The sequence below is a fragment of the Nestor notabilis genome, unplaced genomic scaffold (assembly GCF_000696875.1).
Source record: "Nestor notabilis isolate BGI_N333 unplaced genomic scaffold, ASM69687v1 scaffold14271, whole genome shotgun sequence".
NCBI lineage: Eukaryota > Metazoa > Chordata > Aves > Psittaciformes > Psittacidae > Nestor > Nestor notabilis.
In genome coordinates this window covers 32870-57016 of record NW_009914361.1, presented here as the reverse complement: position 1 = coordinate 57016, position 24147 = coordinate 32870, and the positions used below count along the sequence as shown (strand labels likewise).

Here is a 24147-nt window from a genome sequence, read left to right as displayed (position 1 = left end):
CCCTTATGAAAACTACAGCTAGAAGAGCTCTTGAGAGCTCAGCATGGCCCCTTGCCTCACTCCAGGGCACAAAGGGCTTAGGGTGCCCAGTATGGAAGGGAAAGACCTAGAGTCTGCTCCTATCTCTTCTTCCAAGTAATTGTCCCTGTCAACAGCTATCTAGAGCCAAAAGGGAGGGCCAGGTGAAGAAGCCAGCAGGTAGACACAGACGACTCCCTTCTAGAAAGACTAGGAATCCCTGGTCTAGGAGGAGGCATCTGTCTTGCAGCAGGCAAAGTGCAGACGGGGAAGCCATTTCAGACCACGCATGTCGCCAGGTTCTTCACGGCCCTGGCAGAATTCTTTCATGTCGGTTAAGTTTTTCACAAAAATCAGCTGTGTATTTATTACAGCAATGGGCCCTTGACAGATACGTGGCGTTATATATAGCCTAGTTACATGCTATTTAAACCATTTTAATAGGAAATTGTTTTACATAGGAAACCACTGCATGAATTTCTCCTGGAAGTCTTTAGCTACCTTTAAGCTTTGTTTAAGCATCCAAGGTCTTCTGATTCTTTCTCAAGGGATTTATTTAGATTTTATGCAGCCCACAATCCTCATCCAACTTCCTATAGTACACATACACAATAAGCCCTTCCTCAATTTCTAAATTTAATCCTTCACAAATCTACTTGTTAAACATCAATGTGTCTAAAACCTCAATATCAAACCTAGAGTTTCCAGCTCTCTCCTGCTTTGGTAGCATGGCCAGTTCCTCTAATACTGTCCCAGAATGCTAACTGAAGATGCAAATTGCAGCAGCCAGGTGTAAAATATCACCCAGCAAACTATTTCATTTGCAATATGCTGAATCACACAGGATTGTTCCAAATGTTCCACTTGCCCATCAACAGCAAAAAGTCCAAAAATAAGCATGCAAAGAGTTTGCAAAAAAAATATTAGGGCAAATAGAATAGAGGGATGAGGCAAAGCAGAAGACAGAGCTGAGATGACCGTGACTGTCAGTAAGAGTATGCAGCACCAGTTTTTGATGAGTATCTCTTCTGTCACAATATATAGTGAGATCAGGATGAACTGAATTCTTAATTAAAGAAAACAGGTCTTGATTTTAGCAAGGCAGTGAGTAGATTTTTACATTTAAGAAAAAGTAGGCCAGTGAAACTACTCACATATATATTATCATCGAATTGAGTGTGATGGTTTGGAAAGCCCCAAAGCAGCCCTGTTGTGCTAGCTGCAGTATGAACAGAGAGTAAAATACTGGCAGCTCCCCAATGACCTGAAAATTGAACAAGGCAAATGAACAAAAATGGAAGCAAAGGCACAGAAGGCAGTCCTAGATAAAAAAAAATAAAAATGCTTGTGCCTGTACTGGGAAGTTAGTAGAGTTTAGGTTCTGCCTTAAGAGTGGCTGTGAACTCCACTGACCTTGTAAGTCAGTGGTTGCTGCAGTTCTTGCATTAAACTCTCCTCAGGTCCCTGATATTTCTACTTCCCCCCATACTGAGTTTATGCTAAGCAGTATGGTAATACTTCCTAACACACAGATTTATATCATCCTTAGGATGATATAAACAGACCAGTCTTTGCTCAAGAAGCTCAGATATTTCTAGATACCAGCTGACAGTCATTGCTTGGCTTTTACTACAGTTACACAGCTTCAGATCTTAGCCTGCTTAAGCCTGGCGTGCTTGGGCAGAATACCTGTATGTGCTCATGAAGATATATGTTTTATACCTGGCCTGTGGACCTTGCCAAGGCTGGGTATATGCATGCTAAGCATTCAACTTCTGAACTCCTAAGTCTTGTACTAGAGTCCAGCTTTAAGTCATTAAATTGGTCAGTAACAACGCTAAAAGCTCCTGAACTTCCTTCTAGTACACATTTGCTGAGTACACTTACCTCTTCTGATAAAAAAGTTTCCATCTATGAAAGTCCATCAGTGAAGACACCAACACATAGCATTATTACAGGGCAAAATCAACATCCCTGTAGTTTTATACAAATAATAGCATAACTAAATCAAAATCTAGTCTTTCAGTGGCACCTATGCAAACTAAATCACTAGTGCACCAGCACATCTGAAACCTACAGGGAAATCACTGCTGCTTCCACTAAAGTTCAAACCTGTTGCCTTTTCACCCCCTCCATTTTGATCAGTATTTGTTTAGAGTTAAAACTATCACTCTCTACTGTTTCCCTCTAATGCTATTTAATTGGGTTGCTTAGGCAAACAGTTGTAATTAAATGGTCAACTGAAGACTATTCCAATCAAAATGCAACCTATGTCTCCTCCCATTTCCAGTTTCTTTGGCAGGGATGTGACCACAGTTATGTAACAACAGGGACCATAAAAGCAGCATTATTGTTAACTTTATGTAACTGTAGGATTTTCAGTGATGTACAAGAGCTAAAATCCCATCGGCTTCTGCCAGTTCTTCCTGGCACCCACTTGACAGTCCCTCTTCATATTCTTTGAGATCTTGCTCCTGCAGATAGAAACAGTGTCTTCTCCCTAGTTATGTAATTTGCAGTTTAATATTGTTGCTTAAACGTCTTCTAAAGCAGGTCATGCTTAGTAAAGTGTGGAAATCGTATCTGGCAAGCAAGCTGCTTAAGCAAATGAGGGTTCTGTTCACAAAGCCCAAACACATGCATTTCATCTCATGTCTTTATCTCTGGCTTGTCTTTTCTGAATGACACATTAATTTACTTTTTTTTTTTTTTTTGTTACCAGAAGGGAAAGCAACTCCTTTAAATTACTTCCACATCACAGGCAAGATGTATAGCTGTGTTTAATCCTTGTTATTCCTACATTGTTTTCAAGTAAATTTACTGGTTGTACTGGGGCAAGAAAAATCCAAGAGAAATGCCTTCAGTCAGCTCATGAACAAATATAGGAAAGTCAAAGGTATACATACTTGTAAATTGCAAAGAGAACAGACACAGATTCTGCCTACATCAGTCCCACCGAGGCGATTATTATGCCTCCAGTAAAATCAAAGGACATTCTTAGAGCTGCCTTGAATGGAAAGCAGACTTGACAGTTTGGGACTGATCCAGTACATCTGAAACCAGCAGTAGCCTTGCTGCTGATTTCAGTGTGACTTTATGGAGGCCACTGCTTAGAAGGAGAAAATTATCGTGCATCCTAAACCAGGGTCACTTCAAGGAGGGTGGTATAGCCTTGTAACTTTTGCACAAATTTTTCTGTTGTTATTTAAGCAAGCTCTGACTAATACAAATTATATTTCAGCTTTAACTTAAATGATAAAGAACGGACAAAGAAAAAAAGATAAAAAATGGACAAAGAACGTAACCCCCCCACAAAACAATGCAGAATAGCATATATTTTCTGGGTGATATATAGCACCATGGAAGTAAGAAAAACACCATTATCCCTTTCAGTGAAAACAGTATTCCACCTTCTGTGTAAATTAGAGAGAAGAAAAATTGAAAGGATTTAGAACTGGTTTAAATTTGCAGATTAGAGTGCTAGTTAAAATGTCCTTATATGAATACATGGCAGACCTGACTACAGAACAAGAGATGATCACATCCCAAGGGCCAGTAATTTCATGGGGACTGCCTTTGGCTTCCTATGCAGATGACCTCAGGTGTGTCATGATATCAAAGCAATCTTCAAAATATACGTTCACTAGCTGATTTAACTGTGAATGAAAATGGGAGTCACAAGAACCACAGGATTTATGCAGTGGTCTTCCAAGAGAGTTCTTTGTGCAGAGAGTGCCCTCTGCAAATATTCATTAACAGTTTAAAAGAAGGGGAAGTTCATGTAGGTCAGAAATTCAAATGATTTCCAAAAAGTTACTTAATGTTTTCATTCTTAATGAACTGCATGAACTGAAAAGCCATGAAAAAAGGTCAGCAGACACATATACAATACTTTGGCCAGATCAGCTTGAAGTTTCGTTACAATAATACACGTCTAATACACAGCAGTTAATACTGGTCTGCCTCTACACTGCAGCATTCTCTATATTTTGCATTCATAGATATTAGTTATGCTGATTGTTGCGTAAAAAGGTACATATTAGTATTTTCTTCTATTATGCACCTATTTTTATTGAGCAATAATCTACTGATTGAATTATGTAAATTAATTTCAATCCTCATAACTGAAGTACAACACCGATTTTTACACAAGGGTGTCTTCAATTACTTACCTAGAATTTACTGTCTTCAGCAGCAAACACTCACGTAATAGAGCTGGCATTAACTTGAAGCATAAGACTGAACACTGCTCTCTAAGAGTTCATGAGGACTAGTAGATCAGAGGCGATGCAACACCCCAGGGGTGAAAGCACACACTGCTAGATTAGTATCAGAACAGTGGCAGTCTCAGATACAAAACTATTTCCACTGGTTCTTTCCCAAGGGCCTGCTCCAATTTAAATCCATCCTGTACTCCCACCCACAATCAGTCCTGACCTTCAAGAACCCCCATTCTGAACCTCAGTGAGATCCAGTCTGGTAGCATCTAGTCTGGATGCTTGTAATAAGGTCAAGCTGGCAAATGGCCTGGGCAATAAGAAAGCATTCTCAGTGAAGGAAGGATTTAAATGTAGTACTCCAGGTAGTATTTAGTCATTCTTTGTCAGTAGCATTTAAGTGGAATGATAACTAACATTGTAAAATCTGAGCTTCCCAAAGGACCAGGGGTACAGCTCCTTAATAAGGCCAAGACTTATAAATCCTGTGAGACTAAGGCACCTGCTGAGTTAAGTGAGAGGTCCTGCAAATGACAGTGACCTCTAAATTTGAGCTTTAGGCTATCACCAACTTTATAAGCCCATGAAAAACAGCCAGAAAACAAATAAGAAAAAAAAAATATATCTGAAAAATGCCTACCAGCAGAGCAGCACAAATAGGGCCATGGATGATGTACAGCAGATGAGTATCAGAGCTGATCCAGCAACTAGAGAAAACAAACAAGAAGAAGAAAAAAACACCAACAAAAACCAACCAACAAATGTTTGTCATATTAGTATCTCTTGTATTCCTTTTTTTCCCCTTAAAGCAAATAAAACAGTTTTGCAAAGCAAGTTGAGATGCTACTTACTTGTCGTTATAATATAAGCTTCTAGCAACAGCATGTATGCAGGCAGGGATCAGTGGAAAACCTGTGAAGAAAAAAACAATGTTTTCTTCATATGTAAACCTAATAACTACATCTTGCATCTCTTGCAGGTATCTTCTGTATTTTCATCTCATCCAAACTATAAACCTGAAGAGCAACTGAAGTAACCACAGCCAATACCATTTCTATTTTCTTGGATTTCTTTCTGAGGGGTGTATAAAACCTTATTCCCACTGTCTTGCCAAGGAAATCCTTACCAATGCACAGAAAGAAAAGGCAAATCAAATTACAACTGTTTAGAATGCAACAGTCAATCTTCATTAACACAGCCTTTTTCAGACTGCAGTTTGCAATATGCTAACTGGATAGTAGTAGTAAAAAGGTAATTCTATACATGACCAGAGCTTTAAAGGTATGTTTAACAATGTTGATACTTGCTAGGTGTACAGAAAACAAGGTCACCTGCAAAACAAATTTGAAATCACTCTGGAACTCAGGTAGAACTAAAAATTTAAACTAATAGGCATATTAGTTATCTGGGGTCCTTGACACTCTGATGGTACTCAATTTTCAGAAGTTGCTGTGCGCCTATGATCTTTTAACCACATGTCAGGTGTGTTTGTAGTGGGACAGCTACCTGGGTACCAAGTCATGTTATAGCTGAATGTGCCAATACACTGAGACTGAGGAGAAAGCCTTCACTTGCACTTTGTGAATATGCTGTTGTGCATTATCTGAAATGACCAGGTTTGGCTTGTTAGTTTTGATACTGATATTTCTTGAGATCTTCAGCTACAGCTATTCTGTATTTGCTTAGTGAACAATACAGGTCAAATGGAACTGCTGGAAAAATAAATCCTTGGCCATCTTTAACTCAATTCTGACCCTCCACCCAAGACATGGCGAGACTTCTCTGAAAACAAACATTCATTCCTGAATAAACATCTTCGAGATGAGGAACAATGAATAATTACATCTTAATATCTTTTTATAATAGGAGACTATTTTCTCTTTACAAAGGAGGAGTCGCTTCCTGACTCCAGAAACGCATAATCTCTCAGCAAAGACAGAAGTACATACAACTTCCTACATTCATAATTCTAAGCCTGTTGAAACACCACAAAGAGGGGTGTGTCATCATTGTTCAAAGCTACCAGCTCAGAGAAGCAAAGGTACAGATGTTTTAATTCTCATGAAAGGAAGGAAGAGATTGCTTTGGCCTGAAAACATAGAAGGTGAAATCGCATACCCCAGCCAAGAAGGTAATACCACATCAAGTGTTGTTTCTCAGCAAAAACAGCCACCACAATGAGAGTGTGCAGGTAAATGCCTTCACACAGCATCCAAAAGTAGTTGCAACCCATTAGGTACAGGTAGATGAACTGTGACACTTTGCAGCTAAGCTGCAGAAAAAGAGCAGAGTACAATATTAATGTTCAAGTTGCAAAAATCTCAGAGCTTTATTTGCAAAATGGTAAAAAATACTGTTTAAGTAAAATTTTAATGTTTATTCTCTTTTTCACTACATTTACTTTTTTTTTTTTTTTAGTCAAATTTTCAGGTATTACAATTCCATACTTTATGGTGACAATAAAAGTGGTAACTGAGTCTATATTTTTATTATTCAAACATGAGTACCTCAAGATACTTGAGCATTATGGTAGAAAGCCATAATGATATTTCCCGTATTGCAAACATTGCCACACTTAGCCATCAGTAGGGAATCCTTAAATTATCTGATGGTAAACACACAACCAAAAATGTATTTTGATGAAGGTAATCCCCTCTCAAATTTCACCAGTCACAACATATAGCTACTCCAGAGAATAGTTTATGTTTTTAAAATGCTTACAATACTTCCAACTTTAACCTAGCCATAGCAGCACTTAGCGCCAGTTGAGAAGAATCTCTGTTGTTGGCATATATTTGTATTTAGGTTCATTCAAAAGACATTCTTCAACTGAAATGTTACAAAACAATTTACTGTGAAGACTAAAACGTGAGGTTGTGAAAGAGAAGCAGTCATTAATGTGCAGATTTAGACTCAGTGGATTTTTTTTTTCCTCCTGTAATTGCCGAGTGTTGGATTGATCTATTTTTAGCACTTAGCTTAAAACAAACCAAAAATGAACATTTTTTTATGACATTTTGCTACCTAACTCATGAGGTGATTAGCATCTATTTCAAGATTGTTTTCCAGCACCTGGATGACATTTTACAGGAGAAAGAGAATTTATCTTTTTGCTTGATTAAGCTTCTGGAGTTTTGCCCTAACTTTCATAGGATTTGAATTTATCTTCCAGGCCTAAATTAAAGTAAGGCCGCAATTAGGGATTTATTTATGTATTCCATTTTCAGGCTCTGATTCACACTTACCCAGTGTTATCAGGAAATGATGGCGGGGGGGTGGGGAGGCAGGGAGGAAATCAGACCCAGACGGATGGGGTTTTCATTTTGGTTTTTACTTTTGGAATATAAGGGTCAGTGTCACCTCCTTTCACAAAAGAACCCAAAATTGATTCTTTTCATTTCAACTGAAGATGGCAAAGCTAAAGCCATATGCAAGTAGCATACAGATCTAAAATACGCTGTAATGCTTCTTTCACTGCCCTTCCTTGGTGAATTGAACTGCCGTAACCTCACTGAGATCATCTAGAACAGGCTACTTTCCTACAGTTGTTTCAGTGCAAAAGGGATTTGTAGACTCAGAAGAGCAGTTCAGTGTGCTTTGTCTCTTAGAGTGTTTCTACTGTTTCAAAACCACACATGTGGAATGCCCAAATCATTGTTAGACATCTGGTGTACTACATAACATGGACATATAGTTACTGAACATTTTAACCTCACAATATACAATATTTTGTCAACTATTCATGTCTCATCTCTTCTGAGTTGCTCACAAACAAATCAACAAGGCTGCCAAATATAGTTTTACTTACTGGATTAGTTGCAACCAATTCCTGATTGTTGGCAACTGCAGTCAGTGAAATTATTGTTACAACTGAGTTGCAAACAAAAGAGAAAAATAGATTTTTGTGCAGGGTAATCCTTTGGCAACTCAGGCTCCTAGAAAAGAGAAACAAGAACAAATGAATACCCGGGGGTAAAAAACTGCGTACTTGGGGACACCCTGAAATTTTGAAATACTAGAGCTCTTTATTTTATTAAGAAGTCTTACATCAACCCTTTCTTAAGCTACAGTCCAAATTTAATAGAATGATGTGAAAGGTAACGTTTTCCCTTCAATGCCAACAGGAGGCAAAGCAAGTACATTCAGTTCCAATGTGTTCACAGGGCAGGACCTGCTTTGCAGTGGCGATCTAAAAAACATCTGAATAGCAATCATGTAACATGTTTCAGAAGATTTATATCTTTGAAGAAGATCTCTCACCCTGCATTTCCATTTACCCAAACCTCCTAAGATGTTTTGAGGATAACTTATTTTTTTTTTTTACTACTTGTATTCCTGTCCTATTCCTTCCTTGATCTTGTAACTAGAGAAATATCCAAATAAGTAAAATAACACATATCTTATAATGATGTTTGTGTATAACCCGGTTATAAACAGTATATAAACAGTTATAAAATGTAGTATCTAACTACATTTAATTGTGTTATTTTTCAAAGTTTGTTTTTAATCTTGCAATAAAATTAAAGAAAAAAGATCTTTGGAAGAGCTGGTTTGTTGTTCGGATTTTTTAAGCAGAGTATCAGTAATGTTAAACAATACTGGAAGCTGAACATAGCAAATTTCTGTTTATCTGCCATACTAGAGAAAACAGGTCTGAATTAGTGCCATTCCAAGAGGCAGGAGTGCTTCTCATTTAAGTTTTTCAAAAGAAAAAAAACACAAAAAAAGATAGAAAGCCTGTACAGATATATGGACAATTCAGATCACTGGAATATTAAACCTTAATGCTCAAAATTCCCAAAAGAGCAAGTAACATCCATTTTGTTAAAAAAGGACACTCTAAGAAAACACTCTCTAGTTAAATCTGGAGAAAGCACCTACTGAAGCCTCTGCTGTAGAGAGTCTGTTCTTTACAACCATACCTGTCTACCTCCATTTAGCAGCCAGCACCACGGAGTGCAGCCGATTGACAATATAACTGGAGGAGGAAAACCTATCACACATGCAACTGCCCTTCACTGTTAGAGCAATCAGAAATACACTGAAAAGGTCAGCATGGGACAAATCTAAATTGTCACAAAGGAAAATCAACTTGTCTAGCCTTTTCAAATAGCATGCCTGGAAGACAAGATAAAGTACAAACATTGATGACTAATTTTTAATTTGGTAGAGCAGGAGGGAGAAGAAAGTTATATTTTAATAGAAAAATGCAGATATAGAACAGTCATGAAAGCTGCAGGAGTATACTGAAAACTTGAGAACATGACAGATAAAACAAGAGAGTAAAAAAAGACTGGCTATAGAGCACACTGCACTTAGATGCATTCTTCACAACTATTACACAAAGATGCATGGGGTACGCTCAGATATGGGTAGTGCAATACCACGAATCAGGCAGAGTTTGTGCAAGTCAAGCCTTGGAGCCCTGAGACATTCTAAGCCTCATTTCACTAAATATGGGGGAAGGAAACCACTCTAGAAACCAGAGCTGCCATGCAGCATGAGGCGCTACGCTAGTCAAACTTCTGTTTGCTAAGTGTTGTTAGCCTGAAGAAAACAGAAAAGAAAAACCGTCCAAATTACAGAACACAGGTTTAGATATGAATTAAGTGATAAAGTACATTCCATCAGGCTTTTTATTTTTTTTGTTTTAATGCCCCGAACACATACAGCTTTGATTATTAAGATATGCAGGTGTTTATGTGCTTTGAAAACGTACTTTCATAAGGTTTTTTTTCTTCCTATGTGGTTTATATACAAAAGGAGAGGCGACACTGGATTCCAGCTAAGGGCTTTGTGTAAACAAGTCCTGAAGAACTCTGGAATTCTGTCTGCTTATTGTTAAAGATTCAGTGCGCAGGCAAGGAAAAGCACGTACAGCTAATGGGGCCATCTCTCAGGGTCATCCAGCAGCTGTTCCTGTTGAATATTCAAACACACCCATCCACACCCACCTCCACCCATGCAGAAAAGGATTGAAAGGATCACAAGACAAGAAACAAGAAAGCAAGACTGATGACATTTAAAAATGAAGGCTGCTTTTGGTAATAAAAGGATCTTTTCCTAAGCCTCCCCAACCTCCCTCTTCTGTTCCTCTTCCTATATTCCTCTTTCTGACTATTTTTTTCTTAATGACATAATATCCTTTAATCACTTAATTCTCATAATTATGACCTAAGAACATTTGAATGGCCTACCTCTGGATTAAACCATGTGCAATAAAATAAAAACCAGACTTCCTGCTAATTTACCTATTTCCCTTCCTATTTTGACTCCTACATGGCTTGGCCATTAGGGAAAATTTAATTTCTGCAATCTCTCTCCAAAAAGAAAAAAATGTAACATTTTCAAAATCCCAGATATGTTTGAGATCTAAATTCTTAAGGTATTCATATACCACAAAATTCAACCACTGAGATCCACATATGCACCTAAGGGAATTCTCTGTTCAGCCAAAATTAACTTTCAGTGACTTGGGAACCTCCGATCTCTCTATCAGTCTACCACTCAGTTGTTTGCCCCCTCTTTAAGCACAGCATTCCTATTCTCTGAGTGCTCCCATGCGATTTGACATGATGCTTCATCAACAACTCCTTTATTTCATGTGGACTTTTTTTGTTTGGTTGGTTTGGGGTTTGTTCAGGTTGAGGGCCATCCTTCAAATTACAGCTCCCCTTTCTCTGGACTCCATAAGTTTAAGATTTCTCTTGCCTTGGGTTTGTTTTTTTCCCCCTTTTCTTTATGTAAACCATAGAACTATTTTAACATAAGATTTTATAATAAGCACATGTATGACCTAGAGAATGTAACAGAAAGAGAAAGCAGAGACAACTGCAAGAAGTCACTTTTTTTTTCATGTGTCACAGGTGACTTTTCAGAGAGGAAGATCAGAGTTCCAAGTTTATAGCCCATTTTATGCTATTAAACCAAGAACTGCAATTATCCTGGGGAACACAAGTAACAAACTGGACAATTATTTCCAATGAGACATTTTTCTGAAGAGAGAATTTCAAATTAAAAATTAAAAAAAAAAAAAAAAAAAATCACAAAACTGGTTTAATCTTTTTAATTGCTTCAAAACCCAAGGAGTTGGTATTTGAAAAGCTGAAGATATTTGAAAAAACCTCTTGGTTTTCCTCTGGAGAAAGATACCACCTTTCAAGTCAAACCTAAAGATATTCTAATGGTCAGAAATCAAGCAAATATCATCTGGAGACTATCAATTGACTAATAGAATAAATTTTTTGGAAACATGACAAGTTCAAAGGCACACACACACAATAGGAAAAAAAAAAAAAGCCCACCTGTTAAAGCTATGAATAATCATACAAGCTTCAGCCGATACATAATACATCCTGGTATTAATCTAGATCCTTAAATATCCTTCTGGTCCTAAAAATACTTTAGAGGAACTGTACATCCCAAGAGAACAGCTTGTAGAGGACTTTCTTTAGCTTCCTTTAAATTTTGTAATTTCCTTTTATATCCCAACATAACCACAGTCTAGAAAACATGGTTTGTGGGTCTGGATTAATTCCACGTAGTTCTCTGTGGAGAGATGATCCTTCTAACAGAGGGGGAAAAAAACCTGGGAGGGCTAGACAAACATGATATAGTTATAAGGGTCACAAAGCAGATCACCTGCTTTTGCAGCAAATGCCACAAGGCCAAGATGAAAACGGCTTGGTTTTCATGTTATAGTGCAGAAATATCATGCTTTACTGTCTGAACTTATAAACCATATCGTATTCCAAATCTTTTTGTTTTCTCCTGAGAAGTCTGTCAAAACATTTTTCCTGTCACATTATATACTTAGTCTGTTAAACTTGTGACATTCACAGCAACCGTATAGCTTTTTTATGCAAAATAAAGCTTCTTATAAGAACTCAGAGCCATTTCACCTGTTGATTTTGTGGAGGGAAAGTGAATTTGGAAATGGTAAAAATTGTTTTTACAAGTCATATGCAAATAAACTGATTAAAAAAACCCACAAATGTTTTGGTTTGTCCTCACAAACACGATCCTCATGAGAAGAAGTCAGAAAAAGCTGAAAAGTCATCTTGAATACTGGATTTCATAAAGAGAGGTTACAAAGTGGAAAGACTCTGGTTTGCTGGGGATTCGTGGAAATGTTCCAGAAACTGGGGAAATAATGCAGACCTAAATTGGAAACACTATATTCAGCCAGATGCAACTAAAAAGGATATTTTTTTTGTTGGATATCTGCTATTCTTACCTAATCAAAGTCCAGAGCATGAGAGCTAGCCCCAGTTGCTAGCATATGTTCTATTCATATTTAAATGTTAGAGGAAAAGTAAAAGATCAAGTGAGACAGTAGGGTACAGCAGTAAACAACAGGTAAGACCATAGAGCAGATCTAAATTAGACAATAAAAAACAATGCAGAAATGGTTAAAACTGTGCCAGTTAACAAGGAAAGCCTACACTGTGCAGTGCAGCATTTAGCAGATGTAACTTGTCTCTCAGCTCTGCTCATGTGGCAACACTCCTGGTTTCACCTTTCTACTAAACCTTATCAACTTCTTCAAAAAAAACCCACAAGGAATCTTTCATGGGAAAGAAAAGTAAGTTCACAAGTATTACTTATTTTTAAAGATCTGTGTATTATATTACAAGTTGTTGTGACAGTGGTGATACACAGCTCACTTTCAGGATGGTAATGTAGTAACTGTCAGACAATGGATATGACGTAACTGTCATAGAGATAATGTGGTGAATAAAACCTCAGGATTATTTTTATTATTCCCATTCCTATTATAGCTCTTTGCATTACTTTCTTTACAGTTTATCACCTTCTGTGGCTACCTACTTTGCAATGTTACTGTACCTATCATATCAATGTATATATCATTTTGGTTTCCATTTGTTCTTTTGTTTGGTTGATGATTGGCATATCCACACTGCAACTTATTAAACCCCCACCCCCACCGAAAATACAGCAACAACAAAACCCCAAACCTAAACCCAAAACAAACAAACTTTTTTTTTTTTTTTTAATTCCCATTTTCCCACTTCCTATTTTCAGTATCTTCTACAGTTTTTGATTTACAGACTTGGGATTTTAGGTTTCTATTAAAAGAAACCTAAAATTTTATTACATTATAATGTTCACCAAAGCAATATACTGACTCTTTGCCTTCTTGCTCCTTTAAATTTCTTTGGAATGGCTGGTGTTCCAAAGTATTGAAACTAGGATATTTGCAACCACTGATACTTGGTAAAGAATTTTAAACATACTTACTTAAAATAAAAGAATATGCCAAGAGAAATCAGAAGTGATGTAATTGAAAGACCATGTCCAATGATGGCCAAGTAATACAAGTTCAGAGCAGTCTGCAATATAAGAACAAAAGCAAGCACCTGTGATTCACACAGAACTATTGCTGATAAAGCACATACTTACACATCTCTTCTGCATATAAAAGAACTATAATAGGATTAATAAAAACATTACAGATAATGATGACTCAAGTCTAGAATCCTGCAAATCAACATCTTGCTAAAATCTCTTTCTATAGGACATGCAACACATCTGTTGAAATAATCACTAGAACTCATCAGTTAAGACATCAGGTTTCTAATATATATGGCTAGGCTTTTTTCTAAGTATTTACATAAATGTGGCCATTTATGTATTCCTGTCTGAGGCTTGATTCCTTTATTAACACAACTCTTAAGTAAAACACATGCTTCCTATATAAATTCATGTATTTTTTTCCTCATAGATTTGTTCTTATCATTTAAAGATACTTCCTTTAAAATAAGCTGCGACTATGATATTGGAAGTTTAGTTTTCACTTGGCATTTAAGGAAGGGCATAAAAAAATCCCAACAAACAATGAAGACTAAACAGTCTACATTAAATAAGCCTACAGCCAAATTATAGAATTATGAAAAGCTGGATAGGTACAAAAGGTAAAAATGAAGAACCAGTTAATTAATATCTGGAATATATACAACATGTTATCACTAATTCTTTGAATTAATGATATATTAAATTCCATTTGTAAAAACACCCTGCTTTCAGTCATGGAATCTGCCTCACAAAATTTCTCGTGTTGCATTAAAAGCAAGATAATAATTTTGTACACATGAACAATAACAATAAGGCTGAACCTTATTCTATCAAAATAAAGCACAACTATCTGGATTCTATGCTCATGTACTATGACTGCTGATGTACTTCTAACTGTATGTACCCTCTGAACTTATCGAAGATTGAACTTATTTTAAATTGACTTAATTTAAGATAGACAAACTGCAACTTGCTACATATATTGACTTCTGAAATATTAAAAAAAACCAAAAAAACCCCAAACAGATTCCAGGTAAAGCTTTAAGGTTTTATGACGAGACAAGGGTACTTTTTTGTACATGCTAGCATTTTTCAAATTATTATTATTTTTTAAAACGAGATAACTTTAAAAAAAGAATTTAAAAGCAATGCAATAGGTTTAAGTGAAACTTTCATAAAAATTTGTGAGAAAAAACAAAGGTTACCCCCGAATTGCTAAAGCTTGGCTATGTGCATATGATCCATTTCTGCGACAGATCCATATCCCAAATCACCCCCACATTCTGTGACCGATTTAGGCAAAGATGCACGTTAAGGATTTAGATTTCTGCGCAACTTAGAACTAGCATACAGCAGTGGTATGGCAGGGACTGCTGCTGAGGGCAGTAAGAATGGATAACAGTCACATTTACTGTGCATTATCTAACCCACCTTCTGAGCAAAGTGAAAAGATAATATTGTTAATGTGGAATCGTAGCAAGCTGTAAGACTTTTTTGGAGCTATTATTCCATTTAAAAAATACCTTCTGATGCATGACAGACTTGAAATATGCTGGCAAAACAGCCTGAGGAAAACTAGCTCATTATTCAAGAAGAAGGACCTGCATGGATCTGCTCCTGTCTGAAAAACATCTGTTTCCAACCAAATATCAGCAAGAATCAATGAATTATAGCATCTCTGCTAGTAGAATTAAATGGTTATTAGTGTATTCAATGTCTCATGATTTGCAAAAAAGCAATACAAAAGTGCCTTATGATGATTTATTACCACTTTTCTCAATATGGTTTCCAGGCAAATACACTAAAGCACTCCTGACCGCAATGATGCAGGCAGGCAGGATCTCTACTATCTCAGTATTCTTGATGCAATCTGTTATTATTGAGCTCTTTTCCACAAGGCCTAAATTAATTTACAGTCTATCCTATGAGTCTATTACTCATAGAGTGATCAAACTCCATGATACGTATGTGAGTTTTTATCATAGAGCTTGCTCACAGTGAATATAGAGTTTTGCATTCCCATAGAGGGGTAGGGAATGCAAAATATGCAATTTTGCCATTATATCCTTACATATCACAGAGGATCTCAGAAAGAGGGCATGTGGAAGTTTACCAGATTCTTTTGTTTGTTACTATTTTTCTAAATATGTCAATGCATGGGCAAGATAAACTGAAGTCGATTTAAAAAAAAGAGTCTATACATATATCCACAAAAGTATGTATGTGCATGCCCATATATAGAAATAAAACAACTTTGATATATAGCAAACCACTCTCTCAAATCGTTTTGCTGCCTGGCCTGAGATAATTTTGGATGCTTGCAAAATTTAACTTAAACTTCAAGTATAGGTTTTCCATTCATGAAAGCTGCTTACATCTCAGAGACTGAAAAAAAAAAATGGCACTTGGGAGCTAGGACACAAGACATACACAGGAAAAGGATCACAAGGGAAAACAAATCCCATCTAACATTTCTCATGATTTACTTCCCTTTGGCCTCCTAAGATCCTGTGGTGAATCCATTCAACTACAGCTTGCCTGCATTTTGTAAAAAAAGATATTAGCTCTGCTTCAGCTGGGGCTGGGGGGAAACCCAAAAAAACACCAACCAACCAAAAACCAGGGAACAAACCCACAAAGACAAACAAATGAACAAAAAAACAAACAAAAACCAAAAAAAAAAAAAAAACCCTAACAAAAACCAAAAAAACAAAATAAATCTGAACTCTACTGAAAGCTGCCTTGAAGAAGTACTAATCTCAAATAAAGCTCTGGTTGTGCACTTACTGAAAATGTGCTACCATAACTTAGTCGGATAAACTCATGCACTCAGCACATCTTCCACAGCTGTGCAAACCTGCAGTTCTGTTGAACTTGCACCTACTTCAAATTACAGAGTAAAATGTAAAGGTCTGCTCTTATAAGGCATACCATACTTTTCTTACCAGTAGATGGCTGTGGATGACCTAGACAAATACGAGTACCCACACACTAAAAATGCCATTAAGGAAAAAAAAAAAAAAAAAAGATAATATTATTCAAGCACCTGAAATCAGCTGTAAAACACAAAGCAGGTGGGTTGGAGGGTTTTTTCTGAGTCTGTTTAGCACAATTCACCCTTTTTATTCAACATACTTTTTTCTTTTTGCAATCTGATATTGCATCAACTCTGTTGCCATTTGAGTTTTGAACTTGTGCAGTTTTTCAGATCAGTTTCTTGACACTAGGAACTTGCATTCATTCCTTTCCTACCTTCACTTTTTCATGTGTATAGATATTACACTGGGTATAGTTTGTCCATGTCCTGTTGCTTTCTGGGTGTCTAAACCAATTCCCACTTGGATCACAGATCTTCGTAACCTTTTCTAGAAAGCAGATGGAAAGAAAAACAAAAAAAAAGAAAACAAAAGAAAAACACAAGAGTCAGCACTGAAGTTCTACTTCCCAAGGCCTAGTATCTAATGAAGAAAAACAGGCAAAAAAATGACAGCTTTATTTATATGACTAGAGAGACATTGCTTCTTACTATGAATTCTGAGAAACTAGAGACCATTGCTTTTGTTTGGCAAGAGCAACTGATGATGTGTTTTTCTTCAGAAAACAAATAGCTTTCCCTCCTCCAAGCCAGTAAGTATCAAAATACATCAAACCAACTGCTCAAGAACTACCAGTCAAAGTGACAAGAATTTTTAAACAGCTTGTTTAGCATCCAAGATCTAAACTAACATCTGACATTCTACCACTGTGAATTAGAACTGAATAGGCAAGAAAAAATGAACAGAGATACTGCTCAAGAACCAAACTGGAAAACTGTGACTACCTAATGATTTCTATCGTGAAATAGAAGGAGGCATGAAAAGACCCTGGGAAATACCAAATGAAGCAGGAAGAGACAAGAGTGGAAGTCTATGACATTTTCCACATGCTCACAGATACAAAGCTTAGCCCTACAGAAACAGAAAAAGATTCTCTTGCAGGGGAAGCTTCTACTGTTAAACTGAGGTAAAAGATTAAGTCATACTTCTGCTTGTTTGTTAGAGAGATCTCTCAGAGGACAAAAAACTGTGATCTAACTTCATGTTATATGTCATAGCCGACAGAATCCTGCAAGGAGATATTTCAGAAAAAAACCAAAACAACCAACCCCCCAAAAAGCCCAAAACAACCAACACTAACTTGTCAGTTGTAATAAAGGGAAAGGACTTGGGGGCATTGGTCAATGAGAAACTGAACATGGTCCAGCAGCATGTGCTCGCAGCCCAGAAACCAACCGTGTCCTGTGCCACATCAAAAGAAGCGTGACCAGCAGGTTGAAGGAAGTGATTCTCCCCCTCTACACGTAGTACTGTGTGCAGTTCTGGTGTCCCCAACATAAAAAGGACATGGAGCTGTTGGAGCAAGTCCAGAGGAGGGCCACGAGGATGATAAGAGGGCTGGAGCACCTCCTCTATGAAGACAGGCTGAGAAAGTTGGGGCTGTTCAGCCTGGAGAAGAGAAGCTGCATGGAGACCCCATAGCAGCCTTCCAGTATCTGAAGGGGGCCTACAAGGATGCTGGAGAGCCGCTGATTAGGAACTGTAGCAATAGGATAAGGGGCAATGGGTTCAAACTTAAACGGGAGATTTAGGTTGGGTATATGGAAAAAATTCTTTACTGCGAGAATGGTGAGGCACTGGAACAGGCTGCCCAAGGACACTGTGAATGCCCCATCCCTGGCAGTGTTCAAGGCCAGGTTGGACAGGGCCTTGAGCAACCTGTCTAGTGAGAGCTGTCCCTGTCCATGGGAGGAGGATTGGAACTAGATGAAATTAAGGTCCTTTTAAACCCTAACTATTCTGTGATTCTATGAAAATGCAAATAATGGGTTTGTAGTTACTGAAATTCTGGAGTATTAGTGACTTTGAGTGGGGCAAATCAAGCACCTAAAACCTAATTTTATTAAGAAATAGGTTGAGGCAGAAGTCCATGCACACTTACCTGATGGGTTGAAATCCTGAAAGTAGTCAGGACAACGCTGTACTGACACAGTTCCAGCAGCAACATCACTCCAACACAACCAGCCATCCCATGTCCTATTACAATAAGGACCTGCAAACAAGTAGAGATCTGGTAATAAAACAGCAACCCTCTTTCATAACAGTCTCTCAAAAGCAAGATGGAAGACTGTATAAGGTAAGTTTCCCACTTGCAGGAATGAGGGGGAAAAAAGAAAAAAGAAACATAAGATTTAGCATTAGTTAATTAAAACTCCACTTAATAGTTCCTTACATGTATATTTCTTTGAACACATTTTAAAAATCCATCATCATTCACCTTGAAACAGTCTACATCTACAATTTACAAGCCTCAGATCTAGAGCACAGTAGGCAAATCCCCCTAAATCTATTCAGACCAAACGGTGCATATTAACAAAGAGCCTTAAGCTTGCAAATACATCTTTGCTTAATTTATTTACATGTTGTATGTATACCAAGCCTATAAATAAATTTTCTAGCTCACTGAAAACACAGTAGTACCCTAGAAGCCATCAGAAAGCCTGGCTGTGAGGCAGCCATAGCTCCTCTGCAGAGCTGAGCCTGCAGTGGTTACCATGGCCAGACACTTCTCCAAGTGCTCCAGGGACAGTGAACCCACAGTGTCCCTGAAAGGCTTGTTTTGATGCCTCATTGCACTCACACAAATTTTAACATCTAAAATAAACCTCCCCTGAGAATGAGCTGGGGTTTTATAAACAAATTCTTTCCCAAAAGGCACCCAAAATGACTGACCCTCTCTACAAATTTGTAGATGTTTTTAGTATCTTCCTTCAGGACTTAATAATGCCCCCATCACAAAGATGCATTTTTCAAATGTTATGTAATTCCTTGTCTTCTCATCTGAAGACTTTCCAATCTGTCCAGATACTTCTGAAGATGTGATGCCCCAGGCTGGACATCAGCTTACACTTTCATGCTCATATCCACTTCTGACCTATAGACATCCAATTCCTCCAAAGAATCATTTTTGAAGAGAAGAAAATTCATTGTAAGCAAGCATAAATAACACTAACAAAAGCCTTGGTACAGGAAATTTATGCGTACCAAGATACTTCCAATTTTTAAAGGCAGGTGTGACCAGAGGTATTACAAGAGCATTAAATAAAGTGGTAAGATTAATTCCTCATAATTTTTTAATTTGGGTATCTGTTTAAATTAACATTTTCTTATCAGAAATAAAAGCTTTGTGTTATAGAAGAAGTGGTGCTATGAACAGGTAACATATTACTTACTTTCATGAATCCTAAACGTGACATTTCTAAAAAATTGTACAAATACTGTTACAGCCTGAAAAATGATTGCTACTAAGACAAGAAATGAATATAACCAAAGGATCCTAAATTATTGTAATAATATATGTTGACCATTTGCCTTTGTAAATCCTTATAAGAAAATAATCTCTACCTTCTTTCCTGTGAATAGGATCTTGCATAATTTTCTGGTAGCATTCATATTGTGCTGTCATAATCTTATTCCGTGTAACACTCAGCTGAGAGAAGTCCTCTGTCATATTCTGATGCCCTTCAGATGGTATAGCAGTGGCAAAAAACTAAAAGGAAAAAGACTTTTTTTAGCAAGTCATGTACATACTCCAATATAAACTTCTTATACTTCAATCCTTTAAAATATTTAAAATACTATTTTACTGAAGGAAAGTGATCATCAAATCTTATTACTGACAGTAGGATTTTGTGTTTCTCTGGTTAGTTTAGCAATTCTTACTACTGAATCTTGACAAATACCTCCTGACTGAGCAGGGGGCAGTAACAATCTGCAAGATTTGTAAATAGTAATGGAAAAACGCACAGAAAACACTGAGACAGTCAGAAGTACATAAACAACTTTTGCAAAATCCTGTAAAATACATCAACATTACATTAGTCTAAAAAGCATATGAATCATGCAAAAAATTATCCTTTATAAAGAGACTTTCATAAGTCTCTGACTGTATGCACTGAAGCTTTTGGCTTCTTTAAGAGCTATTTGGTTTCTCTGTTGTCTGGTGAACCACAGAGTCAACCCTCAAAATACAAAAGTGTGTTCAAAAGACATGACATCCACTTAAAACCATGGATGTTGATCTAAACCTGAACCTTTTAAGTGCATTTTTTTTAAGTAGTTAAATATTTTATGGGAAGCTACTAAACTTCATAGAAAAATAAAACTGCAGATCGAAATACTGTGCCACTGTCATAAAAGGGTGAAATCAAAAGTTCCAAGGATGTCCTCTCAATCCAAATTATATGTCTTCTCCACTTTTCCTGGGTCTGCACAATTCTGCTTATATGTCACTTGTTAACCTTAACGTAATGTTTTCTGCTAGCAAAGGATATGCTGCATTCAGCAGAGGCAAATACTATTTCCATTTCTTTACCACAGGAATTTAAAGGAGAAAGTAAATAAAGATCCTGCTGTACAGAAACTACATTTGAACACAGTATTAGTTGTTTCTGCATTTCTATATTAATAATTTCTATGGCATTGTGTACACACTTGTTCAATCTGGAAGTAATTTAAAAAATGCATAAGACTTACCATAGTAACTGATAAGAACAGCAGCAAAAATGTGATCCAGTTTTTTGCCATTTTTATATCTTGTGCAGTGAATTTTACAGTGTAGTTGAATGAACTCAAACTGCAATAGGAAAAAAAGTAGGAAGAAACTTAGCAATTCATGAAAGCTAAAACTGATAAAAACTTTGTTTTCTTTCTGAATTAAAAGAAATCAGCAGAAGTGTTCTCAGTTTTTATTCACACATAGTGACACATAGATCACACACAGTGATATACATGGAGATGTACAATATGATGTGAAAAATATGCACTCAAATCACTAGCAATGGATTCCAGCAGCTGGGTTTTTCCTGCACTGCTGACTCCACTGCATCAACTAACACTAATTCTCTAGAGGGTTTGTCTCAGTCTGGTAGCTGGTATCAGCTCTAACAGATGTAGCAATTAGTCCAGAGGTATGAGTTGACGCCTTGACATCTCTGCCTTCAGGCAACCATAGCAAACTGCAGTTCAGTTTCCTCCAAAGTAGGCTTAGACTTTCACAAACACATGCACACAATTATTTCCTGTTCTCTTCATACCAGATGAATTTGATCTTGCCATTTCTGGAAGAACTGATATAGTAAGTAGCCACTTTATCTTGAAGTTACAGCTTTTCGAGGATGACAATGGCAATGCAAGAATTAGTTGTGAGTTGTAAAATAGTTTCTGTATCTGTAGTAGCTGTAAACTAGTTACTGTATCGTCAGTTTAAAGAAAACATAACTATCCAAACCAGCTGTAATCCTGTTACAGCTCAAACTTCTCTTGGAATTGATGTTTGAAGTGCAAAACGCACCTAAACCATAAAGTATACAAAGTTATTTATTAAGTACTTAACCCTGCTGTGAGAATTCCCTCAAAAGGAAGGGAAACGTGTAAGAGATTTCTCAAGTAATAATTTACTGCATCCTGAATTAAGAATGGACAACAATGTAGTCTATTGAACATGGTTGCAAGCCAGTACTGCTGGGAAAGTCAGGCTCCTTTTATTAATCATCTTTCTGATGAAATGCAAAACAAATGTAATTCTCAGAAAGTTACCTCCCTCTCAGAGCTGGGAGGTATTAGATGCACAAGGAAAATACCAGGAGACCCATTATTTGGTTTCTTTAAACAAAAATGCTTCCCAAGTTGTTCTTAGAATCACAGAATAGTTAGGGTTGGAAAGGACCTTAATATCATCTAGTTCCAACCCCCCTGCCAGGGACAGGGACAGCTCTCACTAGACCAGGTTGCTCAAGGCCATGTCCAACCTGGCCTTAGACACTGCCAGGGATGGAGCATTCACAATGTCCTTGGGCAGCCTGTTCCAGTGCCTCACCATTCTCACAGTAAAGAACTTCCTCCTTTTAGGTAACCTGAACTTCCCCTGTTGAAGTTTAAACCCATTATCCCTTGTCCTGCCACTATAGTCCATAATGAAGAGTCCCTTTCTAGCATAAGAGTCCCTCTCCAGCATCCTTGTAGGCCCCCTTCAGATACTGGAAGGCTGCTATGGGGTCTCCATGCAGCTTCTCTTCTCCAGGCTGAACAGCCCCAACTTTCTCAGCCTGTCTTCATACAGGAGGTGCTCCAGTCCTCTTATCATCCTCGTGGCCTCCTCTGGACTTGCTCCAACAGCTCCATGTCCTTTTTATGTTGAGGACACCAGAACTGGACACAATACTCCAAGTGAGGTCTCACAAGAGCAGAGTAGAGGGACAGGATCACCTCCTTTGACCTGCTGGTCATGCTTCTTTTGATGCAGCCCAGGATACAGTTGGCTTTCTGGGCTGTGAGTGCACACTGAAGCCGCCTCATGTTAAGTTTCTCATCAACCAACATCCCAAAGTCCTTCTCCACAGGGCTGCTCTGAATCTCTTCTCTGCCCAACCTGTAACTGTGCCTGGGTCTGCCCCAACCCAGATGTAGGACCTTGCACTTGGCTTGGTTAAACTTCATCAAGTTGGCATCGGCCCACCTCACAAGTGTGTCAAGGTCCCTTTGGACGGCATCCCTTCACTCCAGTGTATCAACTGAATCACACAGCTTGGTGTTGTCAGCAAACTTGCTGAGGTTTTTCTGCTACTAAACATCTTTGACAATTCTACTGTGAGGAGAAGAGGACAACTGTAATGGATTGAGATTAATTTGAGTGTACTGAATATTATCTTAAGGGAAAAGATGGTGGAAGCTTAGACAGAAACCCCTGACTTCATGCTGAACAAAAGCCAGTAGGACCGTGAGGTACAAGATAAGTATAGAATGAAACTGTAAGTCAGTGGACACAACACTAGAACTACTAGCAGTCTTCTATCTTCCCAGTAAAAGGGAATGTCAGTGGGAAGACAATGGGGAATTGCAATAACAAATCAGATTTTCAGAATCTCATTTTTAGTGCATGTTGTACTGAAGACTGGGATAACTAAGAAAAGAAAATTCATTAAATGGATCTGCCTGTTTTTACTCTTTATTACATTCTCTGTTACCTAAATTAATGATACTCCAAAGGCCCATATTGTGTTTGTCACTGACAGCAGTGACATCTATTGAAGAAGGAATTCAAGAGGAACTGCAAGCTGCAATTAGTCAAAATAGTCACTGGTATAGCTTTAACAGATGTTCACATTTCACTTCTCTAGAGCCATCCTGCCTCATCAGCTGTTCCTACTTTTAACCTTTTCCCACCCTCCCAAGAATAAATGTCATCCTTGCTGAGCTCCAGACACTTCCTGTTTCAATGATACAGCAAAAGGGTTAAAAAAAGGTAGTCAGCAAGTTGTTTTTTTTTTTAACTGTAATCACCTGACCACATTTAGTACAAAAGAAAAAACACAACTTCTACATTAAGCAGTTGCCCTTAAGTCTGACTTTAAGTCAGAATGCAACTCTGTAGGAGTGGTACAGAAGGGTCTACTTTTGTCATTGCATGTACATTCATACACACGCACAAATATTTTTCAATAACTGGTAATCTTTGATTTGACCAGGAAGAGAAAAACAAAAACAACCCACGCCCCAAACAT

General features: G+C 37.5%; 1 protein-coding gene across 1 annotated transcript in view; it reads right to left on the bottom strand.

The window, feature by feature from the left end:
* The window catches only part of CALCRL (calcitonin receptor-like), a 28981-nt gene extending 7809 nt beyond the window's left edge, over positions 1-21172 (bottom strand). Inside the window, exons 1-9 of the mRNA XM_010023630.1 lie at positions 21122-21172; positions 19991-20135; positions 18528-18638; positions 16803-16915; positions 13497-13588; positions 8044-8170; positions 6354-6507; positions 5087-5147; positions 4876-4942 (exon numbers count right to left, since the gene is read on the bottom strand). Coding sequence (XP_010021932.1) covers positions 4876-4942; positions 5087-5147; positions 6354-6507; positions 8044-8170; positions 13497-13588; positions 16803-16915; positions 18528-18638; positions 19991-20135; positions 21122-21172 — 921 coding nt within the window. The remainder of the gene's footprint in view (positions 1-4875; positions 4943-5086; positions 5148-6353; positions 6508-8043; positions 8171-13496; positions 13589-16802; positions 16916-18527; positions 18639-19990; positions 20136-21121) is intronic.
* Between the last annotated feature and the right edge of the window lie 2975 nt (positions 21173-24147).